Here is a 14,574-nt window from a genome sequence, read left to right as displayed (position 1 = left end):
CTCATATCTCAAAAATGTATATAGATATACAATAATACTACCAGTTCGAGTACGGCATCCTACATGTATGGTATTGGAACACAGAAGGGAGGGCCGTATATTGTAGTGTGCTGATGGTTTGCGTATTTGTTAGGAAACTGTTTACACGGTCTGTGTTTACACGGTAATAAAGAAGCATAAAATAAAAAAATATTTGAAGGTGAAATTTGGTGATCGTATCCCGGCTGATGTCCGCATTATCGAGGCGCGTGGCTTCAAAGTAGACAATTCAAGTTTGACCGGCGAATCGGAGCCTCAGTCCCGCGGAGCTGAATTCACTAATGAGAACCCATTGGAGACTAAGAACTTGGCATTTTTCTCTACCAACGCTGTTGAAGGTACCGCTAAGGGCATCGTTATCTGCTGTGGAGACAATACTGTGAGTATATTTTTAAAACTTCACAGAACTGTTTTTTCTATAATAAATATTTCATTACAGCTGTCAAAGTAAGAGTAATTTTTAAATGTCCATTATTTATTCATTAGGTTATGGGCCGTATCGCCGGCTTAGCTTCTGGCTTGGACACTGGAGAAACGCCAATTGCAAAAGAGATTCACCACTTCATCCATTTGATCACTGGTGTAGCTGTGTTCCTTGGCGTTACGTTCTTCGTCATTGCCTTCATTCTCGGTTACCACTGGCTCGATGCTGTCATTTTCCTTATTGGTAAGAATTTTTATTATACAACATTTTTTAATGGACAAAAATCAAACGGACTAAATATTTTTTTCTAAGGTTGCCTATTTTTTTTTACTAATAGTAACTATATAATTTTTAATCCTATCGAGAAACCATGAAACACAATTGACAGACAGACGAAAAAGTATAAATAACGTATTTACTAATTTTTTAATATTTTTTCCTTTTTTGATAAAAATTTTATGTAGTGTGCATTATTAAATTATAAAAAAAGAAACAAATTTTAAGAACCATTACATAAATAGATGTTTAGTAATCATAATAAATTACATATTATTAATACCTACCTATATATTATTTTTACAGGTATCATTGTAGCCAATGTACCCGAAGGTTTACTCGCCACTGTGACCGTATGTCTGACCTTGACTGCCAAACGAATGGCTTCCAAGAACTGCCTGGTAAAGAATTTGGAAGCTGTAGAGACGCTCGGCTCTACATCAACTATCTGCTCTGACAAGACCGGCACCCTCACCCAGAACAGAATGACGGTAGCTCATATGTGGTTTGATAACCAAATCATTGAAGCTGACACTACTGAGGACCAATCTGGAGTACAATATGGTAAGTAATCCATTTGGAATGGCAAAGAAGCTAATATTCCAGATCTTCTTAAGAACCATGATATTCTCCGTGCCGTGTAATTGCACTGTCCTATCGGTTCATTGTTCAAACTAAAAAACAGTGACACAGTTATAAATTTGTACAAAATTTTCGTCTACTCTGTACTTGACGAAAATTACCGACGGCAGTACCGTTCAAAACTGCAAAATGACATGTATGAAAATATTCACAGAGTATAAGTGTAAAATATTTGTTTGCAAAATAAAAATTATAGTATATAATAGATTTATTGGTATATTCATATAATCCAAGAGTACATTAATGGACCTGGTCTCTGTTCACGATATAGCTACAGAATTTATATTATTATACTTCAAAAACTTTTAAGTAATAATAAATCTAATTGAACGTTCTCAGACCGCACCAGCCCCGGATTCAAGGCACTCGCCAAAATCGCAACCCTCTGCAACCGCGCTGAGTTCAAGGGTGGTCAGGATGGCGTGCCTATCTTGAAAAAGGAAGTCGCTGGCGATGCTTCTGAAGCTGCACTGCTCAAGTGCATGGAACTGGCTCTCGGTGACGTTTTGTCTATCAGGAAACGTAATAAGAAAGTATGCGAAATTCCCTTCAACTCGACCAACAAATACCAGGTCTCTGTTCACGAAAGTGATGATGCAAGCGATCCTCGCCATCAGCTAGTGATGAAGGGCGCTCCTGAAAGAATTCTGGAACGCTGCAGCACTATCTTCATTGGTGGCAAGGAAAAGGTAAGTGAGATCAATTATTTAAAGTGTTAATTTATGTAAAAATTTCAAAATACAAAAATAATTGGTAGTTTTATAATGTACTGGTACCAAATTATAAAATACACTTTTACACTGCGGGTTGTAGCACTGATGCGGTCAATAACTTATAGCAATGTTTTTGAAGTCAAAGTGTAATAGTAAAAAAATACATGTTCGCATTATGAATTCTTTTGTTGAACATCACTAAGCTCTCGGAATTATGCGTCTCACTCACACCATGATGTAACGCGCGTACTAAACTGGTTTAAGTTGTATAAAAGCTTTATCAAATTTTAATTTACAATACTAGGTCTTAGACGAAGAAATGAAGGAGGCATTCAACAACGCATATCTCGAACTTGGCGGTCTTGGCGAGCGTGTACTCGGTTTCTGCGATCTGCAGCTGCCTTCAGACAAGTATCCCATCGGTTACAAATTCAACACGGATGACCCTAACTTCCCCTTGGACAATCTGCGTTTCGTCGGCCTGATGAGTATGATTGACCCTCCCCGCGCTGCTGTGCCTGATGCCGTTGCTAAATGTCGATCAGCTGGTATTAAAGTGAGTTGAATAACATTTTCTTTATATTTTTAGCAACTACGCTACTTTGCTATATAATAATGTGTTCGATTCCTGCATAATAGATTTCATTTATAATTATAGCCGTAGTGTTACTTTTTCTGTGGGTCCAGAATTTCAATTTTTATTCCAGGTTATCATGGTCACTGGCGATCATCCTATCACAGCTAAGGCTATTGCGAAGTCCGTCGGTATCATCTCAGAAGGCAACGAGACTGTTGAAGATATCGCCGCCCGACTGAACATCCCGGTATCGGAAGTGAATCCCCGCGAAGCTAAAGCCGCTGTAGTCCACGGAACTGAACTTAGGGAGTTGAACTCTGATCAGTTGGATGAAATTCTCAAGTAGGCTATATTTTCTCTTTTATTATATGTAACTTGAACAGACTCTTAGCCTGAGTTCTTTCATGTGTTTCTCGCAATAATGTTCACCGGTATCTCATTACACACTGTATAGTCTGCTCTTGAAACACTCGTATATATACATATGTATACATATATCTAAGAATCAACTAGACTTCCCAAAATTCTTTATCATTTTGGGCTGTCCAAAATAATTAGTACAAGTCAGCTATTAAACTAACGTACTGTGTAACTACCATACAGGTATCACACTGAGATCGTATTCGCCCGCACATCACCACAACAGAAGTTGATCATCGTAGAGGGTTGCCAACGTCTCGGCGCTATAGTGGCTGTCACCGGCGATGGCGTTAACGACTCTCCCGCTCTGAAAAAGGCTGACATCGGCGTGGCCATGGGTATCGCTGGCTCTGACGTATCTAAACAGGTACTTTTGTGATTTGGTAACAAATTGTACTCTGTATGTGCTAATAAGTCTATAAAATATGATAGCTACGATTTAGTTTAATTGCATACATTGAAGCTACATGTAAAGATCGAGACTGATAAATACTATTTAGGGAAGAGAAAGTGAATGTAATAGGTCTCCAGAATTGACTTGGAGAAGTTATATAATGTAGACGAAGAAAGAAATCTGGGTAAGAATCTATAATAAGTCGGTTCTCTGTCTACGGCGTAAGTTCAATAGCATTCTCAGACTTCTAAAAAATAGTTTTTTTAATTATTTATATTCATTTTGAACAATTAAGTGAACAAATTTAAAAATAGTTCCCAATTTATGTGCTAATATCTATAACTTGATTGAAAGTAAATATTTGGATCCTAGGCCGCCGACATGATTCTTCTGGATGATAACTTCGCGTCTATTGTCACTGGCGTTGAAGAAGGCCGCCTGATCTTCGACAACCTGAAGAAATCCATCGCGTACACCCTCACGTCCAACATCCCTGAGATCTCGCCCTTCCTCGCCTTTATCCTGTGTGACATTCCCTTACCACTTGGCACTGTTACCATCCTTTGCATCGATCTTGGAACTGACATGGTAAGTTCGACCTTATAGCTGTTCAGTTAGGGTCTATTAGGAACTTTACAATACGACATCGTTTCGTTTTACAGATTTCAGAGCATCTAAATAAAGTTGCCCTCAAGTTATTAATTTATTTTGTTTTGTAATAAAGGAACGATATCGTATTTGTAAAAATACGAAATAAATATTGAAATAGAATTTTCTTCTTAAACAAGACAAATTAAGTGTTCTATTCTCAGCTGTTACTCTGTGTATTCTAGTAAATACTATGAAAATACTTTTAAATAGAAAATCATTTATATCAACATATATACACACACTGACAGCTTGGAAATAATATTTTCCTTAGAAATTTCAGCTGTGGAGATATCTACATAGGTAATAGTTATAAAAATACCAATATAAGTGATTGACATTAGGTGCCAGCGATTGCACTGGCGTACGAGTCTGCTGAGGCCGATATTATGAAACGACCACCCAGGAACCCATTTTGCGACAAACTTGTCAACGAGAGGTCTCTATTACGTGTAGCATTGTATTGCCAAATTATAATCCTAACTGGTTTCAGCTAATAACATGTTGTTTCGATATCGTGACGAGTGGTGTTTCTCTAATAGAACGTAACGTAATTTTATGTAATCATAATTGTCAGGTTTACCATGAAATGGCGTCCTAAAGTTTGATAACCATATTTCATGTTTGTTGAAATGCGTGAAATATTTTTATTAAGATTAAGGCCGTAATAGCTCTATTTCATTCCTTATAATACACTTCCTGGACGAGTCGACCGGTAGTGGCTGAAGTTATATATACTATTTTTGAATTTTGACTTTGTGAAAATTTGGACAAAATTTCATGGTAGATAGGAATTCTTTAGCGTCGTCACAAACACAAAACGTCGTCACAAACAAAAACGTATTAACTAGTTTAATTAGGACATTTTATCCTGTATTTTAAACGAAATAATTTTAGGTATAAATTTAATTATTTTTGATTTATCGGAGTTATTAATTTATTAACAGTAATATGTAACGCTTTGTAAAGAAAAAAAGTGATGTATGAAAATAGAGAAAGTTCGTGACCACGTTAAAGTTGTTATGAATCTGAAGACTCTTATGGTGGTGTAAGATAGCTATAACAGAATTAATGTGTTATGATGTTTTGAATTGTAGTATCATGCAGGCGATTTAACAAACAATCTACTAATACAGCATCTGGATATTAAATGTGATATGTAAACATGCCTAAGAGGTGTCCTAGTTTAGAAGTTTAATAATTGTATGTGTTTTCATTTAGCTTTTACATATACCTAATGGTGACGAGCGTAATAGTACAAAGAAGTGGTGCCCCGTACAGGTTAACGTAGTGCGCTCTACAAATTAGACAGACACAGCACACTGATGTAATCACAGTCACCGTCATACCATTACCATTGTCATTCGTTCAGTTGAAACGTTCATCAATGTGCGCCCATTGTAAAGTCCCGAGATGGAAATGTCCATTCATTCATTTGATTGAACTTGCGTTCCACATTACAATAACGTCCCATACCTGCCACTATGAAGTCATCCCATGAACTACATTTTTATGTGTTATCGATTATTTATTTTCTATAACATAGTTTTAAGCGTTACAAGTAGTTGCAAGCATGCGCCGAAATCTACATTGGTATGTTCAAGATTCAAATGGAAGTAGTGGCGTCTGATTGCAATTGGCTTGCTAAATGTTGGATGTTGTACACATGTGATAATAATGCACACGCTTTGTTGGAGCGCGAGACGTGAGCGCCGCTGCGGGCGCGCGGTCGTCGTCCGCCGTCCGCCGTCCGCCGTCCGCCGTCCGCTCATATCGCTAGTGTTTGTGTAGGTGCCCGCCATTTCCCTGGCCTACGAGGAGGCCGAATCTGACATAATGAAGCGACAGCCGCGTAATCCTTTCACTGATAAACTCGTTAACGAGAGGTAAAACATTACGAGTGGCATCCACACTCGTTCAAAGATATTATTCTATCCGCTAATTGCTTGCTACCACGTGTAAGTTAGTCTTCAATATTAAAGTTTGGTTGTTGCCTGCGTGTGTGGACGCGTGTCCTGTAGGTACACGACTCACTCTCTATGTGTATATTGAAGGCGACGATCGCACCGCTCCTAACTTATGCCTTGCGTTGTCTTTTGATACATTTTTCTATACTAACAAATCTCCTTTCCTTTAACGTATTTAGATTGATGTCTTTATGGAGTAATGCGTTGTGACGATGTGGCATTCAAACGCATTGTTCCATTTTGTGGATTTATTGGTAATTTAAATGTCTTGTGAGTGGTTGTTTGAAAGGTAAGTGTTCGGTGTCTCTCTGTCTCTGTCATTTGTCTATCGTGCATGTATACCTATGAAATTTACATTCTATTATGTATACTAATAAAATAATATTGTAAATATTCAATTTGTATTGGCTTAAAAATATTTCCATAATCAAAATTTGAATTGACGGAATCCCTTATTTTATTAGTATTACATTGTTTTTTTTAATTCTGATTATATTGTTTATCCTATATTAAGTTGTATCTCATTTCTTACCTCTCATATCTCCATGTATACCATGACACACTATTATTTATTTAACACAAAATATCGCCATCATTCAGTTTACTTAACTATTCCACAAGCTTCACCACAACACAGTTTCGTATATTTTACTGTTAGGCTAATTTCATCTATTTTCTAGGTAACAGCTACACAAATTTGTATTATACATACTACATATTTATAAAAAAATATGTTATTTAAGCGCTGCTAACCTTTATTTGTAACTTCTATCACTAGCGTAGTGTTTCTTTATTAAATTTTGTACTAAGATTCTTATTAAGAAAGGTAAAGTTATCTTAATTTTAAAATTTAATCACGCCACTTTTTCTATTTTTATATCTATAGCTAATTTATGCGTAATAAATAAGTAAATCAATAACTAGTATTAATGCTAACTTTTAAAATTGTTTCCTGATATCGCTAGCCTGTAGTGCGTTGTACATGCGGCAATGCCGGTCGACGTGTGTACGTATATTTATTATGTATAAGCCGCGGGTGCGCCGTCGTGTGCGTGTGTTGGTTTGTCCTGATTGCTTGGTGTTACCGAAGGTGCCTGCTATATCATTGGCGTACGAGGCGCCCGAGTCTGATATCATGAAGCGGCAGCCGCGGGACCCTTACCGCGACAACCTCGTCAACAGAAGGTTCGCCCCGCCGCGCTCGCGCGTCGCCACGCTTCTAGTTACTGATATGGGTGTCAACACTTTGTTAGCCCACTTTCAAGTAACGTCGCGATAAATACCAGAAACTCAATGCTAATTTGACAGTGAACACCCTATTTTAATTAATGCATGCATTTGTTTCGTACTGGTAACACAGGTGATTTTTATTTGGGTCTCACTGGCGAATTCGCTTTGCAACAGTTACTGCGTATTTAAAGTGATGCCTGAAGCCATATTCACTGTTCAAGGGATGATCAAATTAATTTTGAACAGTGAGGCTACCCGTATTGTCTGACGTTTAACAACAGTTTAATATACTGGATGTGGAAGAGTGATAATAATATAAAAACACAGCACTAAGCAATTGGCTATTTTAATGAATATTGAAACAAATTTATTTCGTAGTAAACTACCAACTGCCTACTTTATTATAATATAGTATTTTTAAATACAAAATAAATATACAAATAAATAGCATATATTATTATATTAAACGCTAAACGAAAGCTTTTATAACTTATAAATTTATTATAGATTTCTAAATATTGCATAGAAGTCTATTTTTTTAAACCATAGATTTAGAGCAGCTTAGTTATCTTTGTTCTACTTCTTTGATCTTCACTCTTCCATGTTTCAAAATTAGTAAAAAAATCTACAATGTAATTGAAATGCACGTTAGTGAACATATTAGAGGTTCGTGTAGTCTTCGCAATAGACAACGCACTAGTGGATTAATTTGTGTGACGTGTCGTAATAGTCTGTAGATCCATAGTAAAAATAAACATTACGGAATGATTTAGGTGACATGGAGCATTAGAATAGTTCTTCGTTATTATTTGGAGCGGTATTTATATTACTTTTATTGTATTATAGTATTTATTTCTCTTAATATGTATATATCTATATATTATATTTATATAGTATGTAGCACGTTGCTGATGTGCCAATTTATCACTCGCTACCTACGATAGCTTCCACGCCTCACACACAACATGTAGGGCTCTTTTTATTTAAGTTACCTTACTATTGACTTATCTATTCCAATATTTTATGCCTGTAATTTATTTATCACATTAGAAATGTAATTTATTTCCATTCCACTAATACCACAGACATAGGTGTATAGACGCAATTTACATCTAGTTTGCTGCGTTGTTTTTATTCAAAGTAATCGCATATGCGATCTACTTGAACTTGTACTAAATTGCTACTGGGAATTTCTACATTTAATTTTTTTTAATGTAGTTTCCACATATAAAGATTTTTAAAAGATTGTAATGTGCAAACAGCGAAAGTTTCCTTACTTTGCTGTCTATAAAATTATTTTGTAAGTTTAGTAGACAAATTGTGTCGTGTATCTTTATATTAATGTAATCAAGACTGTGTCTGTGGACTAAATAAATACGTAATTTTTCTATAAATTATGTGGAAATGATTACGTTTTTAATGAGCTTTGCTAGTAACCCCTACTTACATTGCTATGAACATGCTTTCTTCTTCCTGCCAATCTGCATGCTGGGTGTTCTAGGTAAGTATAATGTACCCCTGATCATTTCCATAGCTAATATGAAAACCAAAACATAGAAATTTATTTTTGAATGTTATCTTTCATAATTACTAAGTCTGACGCAGTTGTTATATCAAAATTTTATATTTATATTTATTTTTTATGCAAGACTAATTATTCTAATGATTCTTGATGAGTGTAATCATAATATAATTAGAGACCTTACATAAATTGGTGTCATTGAACTTATTACTTATTAGAATAATACTTATTAGATTTAAATAAAATTTAATTTTTTTTTGCAATCTAATTTTTATTGAAGTATTTAATCTAAAATTCAGCTAACTGCTTCGACTTCGTAATTAGTTTCCATTTTGTAACTTTTATGTATGCTGTATACGATCGCAATAATAAATATTCGTACTGTTGTATTATATATACATTCAGAAAAGTTTGCAACTTCCATTTGGTTTTCATTGAGGCAAAGATATAAATATATGACAAACTAATCTATTGAATTATTTGATTGAATTATTCATTGTAGATTCACACTACTGATCAGTATTAGAATCAAAAATGTAATTATATTATTCATTAAACTTATATTAGTTCTACTGATGCCTATGTACAATCATAGTATTAGATATGCACTTTCAGAGATGAAATCCATCTCTTCTGACATTGGAATCGTTTAGAATATACGCTTCTCTATAAATATCTCTAATTTAATTTAATATTTAGGTGGAATTGTACATATTATGTTAACGAGACATTTGTTCAAATATTATTTTCGAGCTCCCGATATATCGACGTTACACAGTTTTTGATTTAAATTGTCTACTCGTGAAGAACAGCGTGTTCATTCATAGTAAAACCGTTCTATTCGGACCTAAGTGAACTAATTAATAATTTAAATATATTTATATATATAATAAATAAGTAAAAATCATTTTAATCTTTACAGTTGATGTCTGTCCTGAGAATAAAGATTTAACCTGTATGCCAAATTGAACTAAAGTTTTAGAGATATGTATAGACATAGTACTTAATCGATTTCAATGTCTCTAAATCGTTACTCTTATGTTTAAAGTACAATAATTGTGACTGATCAGTAACTTATGCAAAGTCAACATAGTCCTATCAACAGAATTGCACGAATTTGCTTAAAATTAAAATACACCGTGCATTGTTTAATTGATTTTCAACAATAACACACCAGTAAATAATTCACTTTCCTACATCATTTGAAGTTCTCATTTGACACAAGCTGTTGGATTTGACAGGCTTATCTCGATGGCCTATGGGCAAATCGGTATGATCCAAGCCGCCGCCGGCTTCTTCGTCTACTTCGTGATAATGGCTGAGAACGGTTTCCTGCCGCTTAAACTGTTCGGCATCAGGAAGCAATGGGACTCGAAGGCAATCAACGACTTGACCGACTCCTATGGACAGGAATGGGTATGTATTCAATGTTAAAGTGAACATGTTAATGTTAGAACTTCTAAAATGTTACATTTACATTATTGTATAGTAATACTAACAGTTTTGTAAATAAAAAAACAAATGGTATACACTTAAACGGCTTATACTTTACTTTTTTTACTATTAATAAATCATAATCAAAACAACAAATTCTTATCATCTCCAGACTTACCGGGACCGAAAAGCCCTCGAGTTCACGTGCCACACCGCTTTCTTCGTGTCGATCGTCGTGGTGCAGTGGGCCGATCTGATAATATGCAAGACCCGACGCAATTCCATCATCCACCAAGGCATGCGCAACTGGGCACTTAACTTTGGCCTTATCTTTGAAACCGCTCTGGCCGCCTTCCTGTCCTATACACCTGGAATGGACAAAGGCCTCAGGATGTATCCACTCAAGTGAGTATCCGTCTAATAAAACAAAACTTAATATTTTCAATTATCTAAAGGCAATTATGACCAGTGGTAACAGTACTACGTGAAGGCATAGAGCTAGATAATATTTCAAAGGATATACTAGGTAATTTCACTCGATCCTCTACCCTACTTGATTTACTCATTTTTGTCTTTTGTCTCCAGGTTCGTGTGGTGGTTGCCCGCTATTCCGTTCATGCTTTCCATCTTTATCTACGACGAGATCCGGCGCTTTTACCTGCGCCGCAACCCGGGCGGATGGCTCGAACAAGAGACTTACTATTAAACACCACCGACCACTGTCCACACCGTCGTGCATCACTTAGTTACTGCGTACATAACTACTTCATTTGTGTTCTCATGCCCACAGAGCACATAACCCCTAGAGGTGGCGCGCGGGCGGATGCTTTAGTTATACTGTACAATATATGCATGCAAACATAACTAGGTGATGCGTGAACGATTGTGTCGGTCTCCCGGGACATCAACTGACGAGCGGCCACGCTGCGTCGTGGTCGGCCGCCCGCCGACTCGCCAATATTAACTAGTATAATTAAATTACGTGCGGTACTGGCATGGGTAATTCGCTGTTAGGCGGTATTGAATCGTATGTGTATTGATTTTGAGTAGCAAATATCCAAAGTGTACATTTCAATATCTATATATTGGCGACATCCGTTGATATCTATGCTCGAGTGCCCCGCACATAGCGCTAGATGTCGGATGTTGCCTCTTTGCATGAATATTGTAAATGTATACGGTAAGTGTCGGCCGTGAGTGCGGTTCGCGGCCACTCGCTAGGGGTATGTGGTCTGTGCTCGTACCTGGCGCCAGAGCGGCAGAGGTTGCGATGCCGTTCCGGTATATGTGTAATCGCTGTCGTGTACGCTTCTCACCGCTTGTTACCGCATCGCTCCGCACGGGGCACGTGTGTATGTTGTGTGACGTGCGCGTCCCGCGACACGTGGCCGGGCCTCGCCCGCGGATTCACCAGTATTGTTTTTATGAACTATGTATGTATATATGCACAGTGGAGAATGATGGATATATGTGATGATAAAAAAGATATTATACACAACATTATTTTTAAATCATGAATCATGTTATTTTTGTATTAAAATTGTTTAAAATGTAACTTGAGTATCTCGAATGACTCGTGACAAGTTTATGAATCTCATGGAGTATGTTGAATCTCTGGTTACGTTCGGCGGATGTCTCGCGGGGTGCGCGGCCGCGGCTCAGACAGTCGACTGCAGCTGGCAGCTCACCGTTACCACCACCACCACCACCACCACACTACACCACCACACACATAGTAAGCCCCGGTGATTGACACTCATGACATTATAACATAGAATAAATAATACTAATTAAAAATTTGTTTTTCACATACTTATGTAATAAGTAATAAATGATCGTTTAGCGGTAGTTTATCGTTCGTGACTCGGGTGGGCAAAAGTATGACGCCCGCCGCGCACCGTGCTCGGCGGCCAACGAAAAGCATTTGTTGTAAAATTAACAGTTAAGAAGCCATTATTATTATTATTGTATTTTAAGTAAATTAGATTAAGTTGAATTTTTCGAGTGAATAATGTTTAGTTGATGATTCGATCGGGTGCATGGTGTATGAGAGGTCGATGTGGAGTGCCTGAGTTTTAGTGTACTACTGCTTACTGTTAGGTAGGTAGTTGAAATTTTGATGCCGTATTTTCAATTGTAAACGTAGATAAATAAAGCATACACAGACGCGAACGCTTAGAGGTGGGACCCCGGCGTAGTGTTCGCCGCGGCCCGTACACGTTCATACAGCACTGCCGTCGACTATTGTTCGTTTGTCTCTATATCTGGTCTTTGTGGTCAGTCCCGGCCCACAGCTAGAAAACAGTCCAGAGGGAAAACTAATTAACAGCAAATGTAAAGCCATTATTCCATGAATGAGTGAGTATGGAAAGCGTTATTAATTTCTTGACATGGTTTTAACACTGAAGATTCGGTATTATGGAACCACGATATTATATTTAATTATCAAGATATTGTTATTTAATGAGGATCTTCGCGGATCGTTTTGTAATCTGAAATTACATTATTCATATTTTTGGGATTTTAAATGTGTCATTAATATATTTTATTTTTGTTATGGTGAATAGTAATTCACTTATCAAATTAAGCAAGGTTCTAGGCGCAAATCTGTGAACGAGTGTGTTTGGAGTATGGTTTGACGGCTTTGCTTAGCGTTCCCTCGTGGCTGATTTAGTTCGTGGGTCTTCGGCTGAGTGTTCGCTGGCGGCGCTGGATGCAGCGCTGGCGGCGCTCAGTGGTCTCGCGAGCCGAGTCACGCGACACCGCGCTCGGACACGATGCTTTTCTTTTATAAAAAGAATAATCAGATTATTAGCGAATTTCGTCAAATTTATTAAAATAGGCTGCTCATGATAATTACGTAAGATTTTATTTCTTAATTAAAAGATAATAACAAAATGTAGGAAAGCGTAATTAGAAATTTTTAAAATTATACAGTTATTATAGAGTCATCTTGTTTTAATCACCACTTGGCTCTTCTACGAGAGCGGTCGTAGTTAGGAATAGTATGTGAAGATAGAATGGGACAGTCTCAAAGTGACGTTTTAAAAAAAACGCCGAGATATAAATGCTGGATAAAGCGATCTATGATTCCAAGAATCTGGATCTCTTTGTCATACCTATCATTGTGAAAGAAATTGTAATTTACATCTGGTTACAATAGATAAGATTTTATGAGTTATTGTTTGAAATAAAACTACATATACCTACTTCAACATGTAACATCTTTAAAAAATGTACGCGCTTAATCGCCTGAAAGCATACTTTTCTCTGGGGTTAGTTTGCTATTTTATGTGAAATATCACATATCGTTGTTGGCCAAACGGATGGACGGGACGAGGCTGGACCGACCGGACGGGCGGGACGAGCCGGACGAGCCGGACGGCACGGACGGGGGCGTGGGTAGGGGTGCCGCCATTGCGGCGCCACCGGCCGGATAGAAGGACCAAGTGGAGAGATTCATTTCAATTTTTCGTAACGAATACATATAACATTATAATAATGGTTACAAAAGTAAAATATAACATTATAGCGACTAATAAATCTAAATTATATGAAATGTTTATAGATTTAAATGAAGTTCGTTTCTTTAGGGTGACCTTCTGTGCTTGTTTGATGAGAATGATGTACATCTCACTGACAATAGTCGTTCATGATATATTATTGTAATGATCCGATCTTTGTAAGCGGTTTGTTTAACGTACACTGTAGAACTAACATTGTTTTGCGTTCGACAGTTCTTTACACCGATTCATTTTATAGTATTACTCTGTTGGCTAGGAGCGCTGTAAAAATGTAAGTGTTAATAAAAAAAACATTTTCAAAATATTATTGCAGAGTTTTATTGCTACCTTTTTATTTCCTATTTATTCTCTCTCAAATGCATTTAGATGTATTCAGTAACATACAAAAAATATAGTTCATTAAAAAATAAATCTATTTTAATCATGAGGTGCCTACCCAATATCCTGAATATTTGTAGAGTTGTTAAAGCACCAGAAAAACAAAAATGAAAATCCATTATCACCTTTATTATGCATATTAGTAAAAATCATTAATATTAATTAATCACGATAACAAAACAGTTAACAGCAGTTATAGTTAGTGACCCTCAACTGATGTTAAGGATGATCAACTACTACTTTCAAAATTAGATAAGAGCCGAGGACCTTATCGAGTTGTGCCGTCCACGGTTCATTGTTACTAGGGGCCTCTACCCTGACCAGCTTTGCTAGCCTAGGATGCATCTTACCTGGCTACGCACACTGTTAACTATATTATTCCTAGA

At 36.7% G+C, this 14,574-nt stretch overlaps 1 protein-coding gene across 9 annotated transcripts in view; it reads left to right on the top strand.

Moving 5' to 3' along the window:
- The window catches only part of LOC131847731 (sodium/potassium-transporting ATPase subunit alpha), a 55,611-nt gene extending 41,494 nt beyond the window's left edge, over nt 1–14,117 (top strand). For 4 of the 9 annotated variants that reach the window (XM_059197368.1, XM_059197374.1, XM_059197375.1 and 1 more), the window contains 12 exons: nt 200–418; nt 526–706; nt 1,046–1,303; nt 1,721–2,070; nt 2,399–2,650; nt 2,802–3,013; nt 3,275–3,458; nt 3,858–4,073; nt 5,925–6,019; nt 10,094–10,268; nt 10,459–10,691; nt 10,872–14,117. In XM_059197368.1, the coding sequence (XP_059053351.1) occupies nt 200–418; nt 526–706; nt 1,046–1,303; nt 1,721–2,070; nt 2,399–2,650; nt 2,802–3,013; nt 3,275–3,458; nt 3,858–4,073; nt 5,925–6,019; nt 10,094–10,268; nt 10,459–10,691; nt 10,872–10,992 (2,496 nt within the window). In that variant the 3' untranslated portion in view covers nt 10,993–14,117. Of the gene's footprint in view, nt 1–199; nt 419–525; nt 707–1,045; nt 1,304–1,720; nt 2,071–2,398; nt 2,651–2,801; nt 3,014–3,274; nt 3,459–3,857; nt 4,074–4,477; nt 4,573–5,924; nt 6,020–7,190; nt 7,286–10,093; nt 10,269–10,458; nt 10,692–10,871 lie in introns of all 9 variants that reach the window. The other 5 variants (XM_059197371.1, XM_059197377.1, XM_059197373.1 and 2 more) reach the window with 2 other exon arrangements.
- Nucleotides 14,118–14,574: the final 457 nt, after the last annotated feature.

This window comes from Achroia grisella, unplaced genomic scaffold (assembly GCF_030625045.1).
Source record: "Achroia grisella isolate CSIRO2021 unplaced genomic scaffold, CSIRO_AGI_Agris_v1 utg540, whole genome shotgun sequence".
Taxonomy (NCBI): Eukaryota; Metazoa; Arthropoda; class Insecta; order Lepidoptera; family Pyralidae; genus Achroia; species Achroia grisella.
This window is presented reverse-complemented; position numbering and strand designations above follow the sequence as displayed.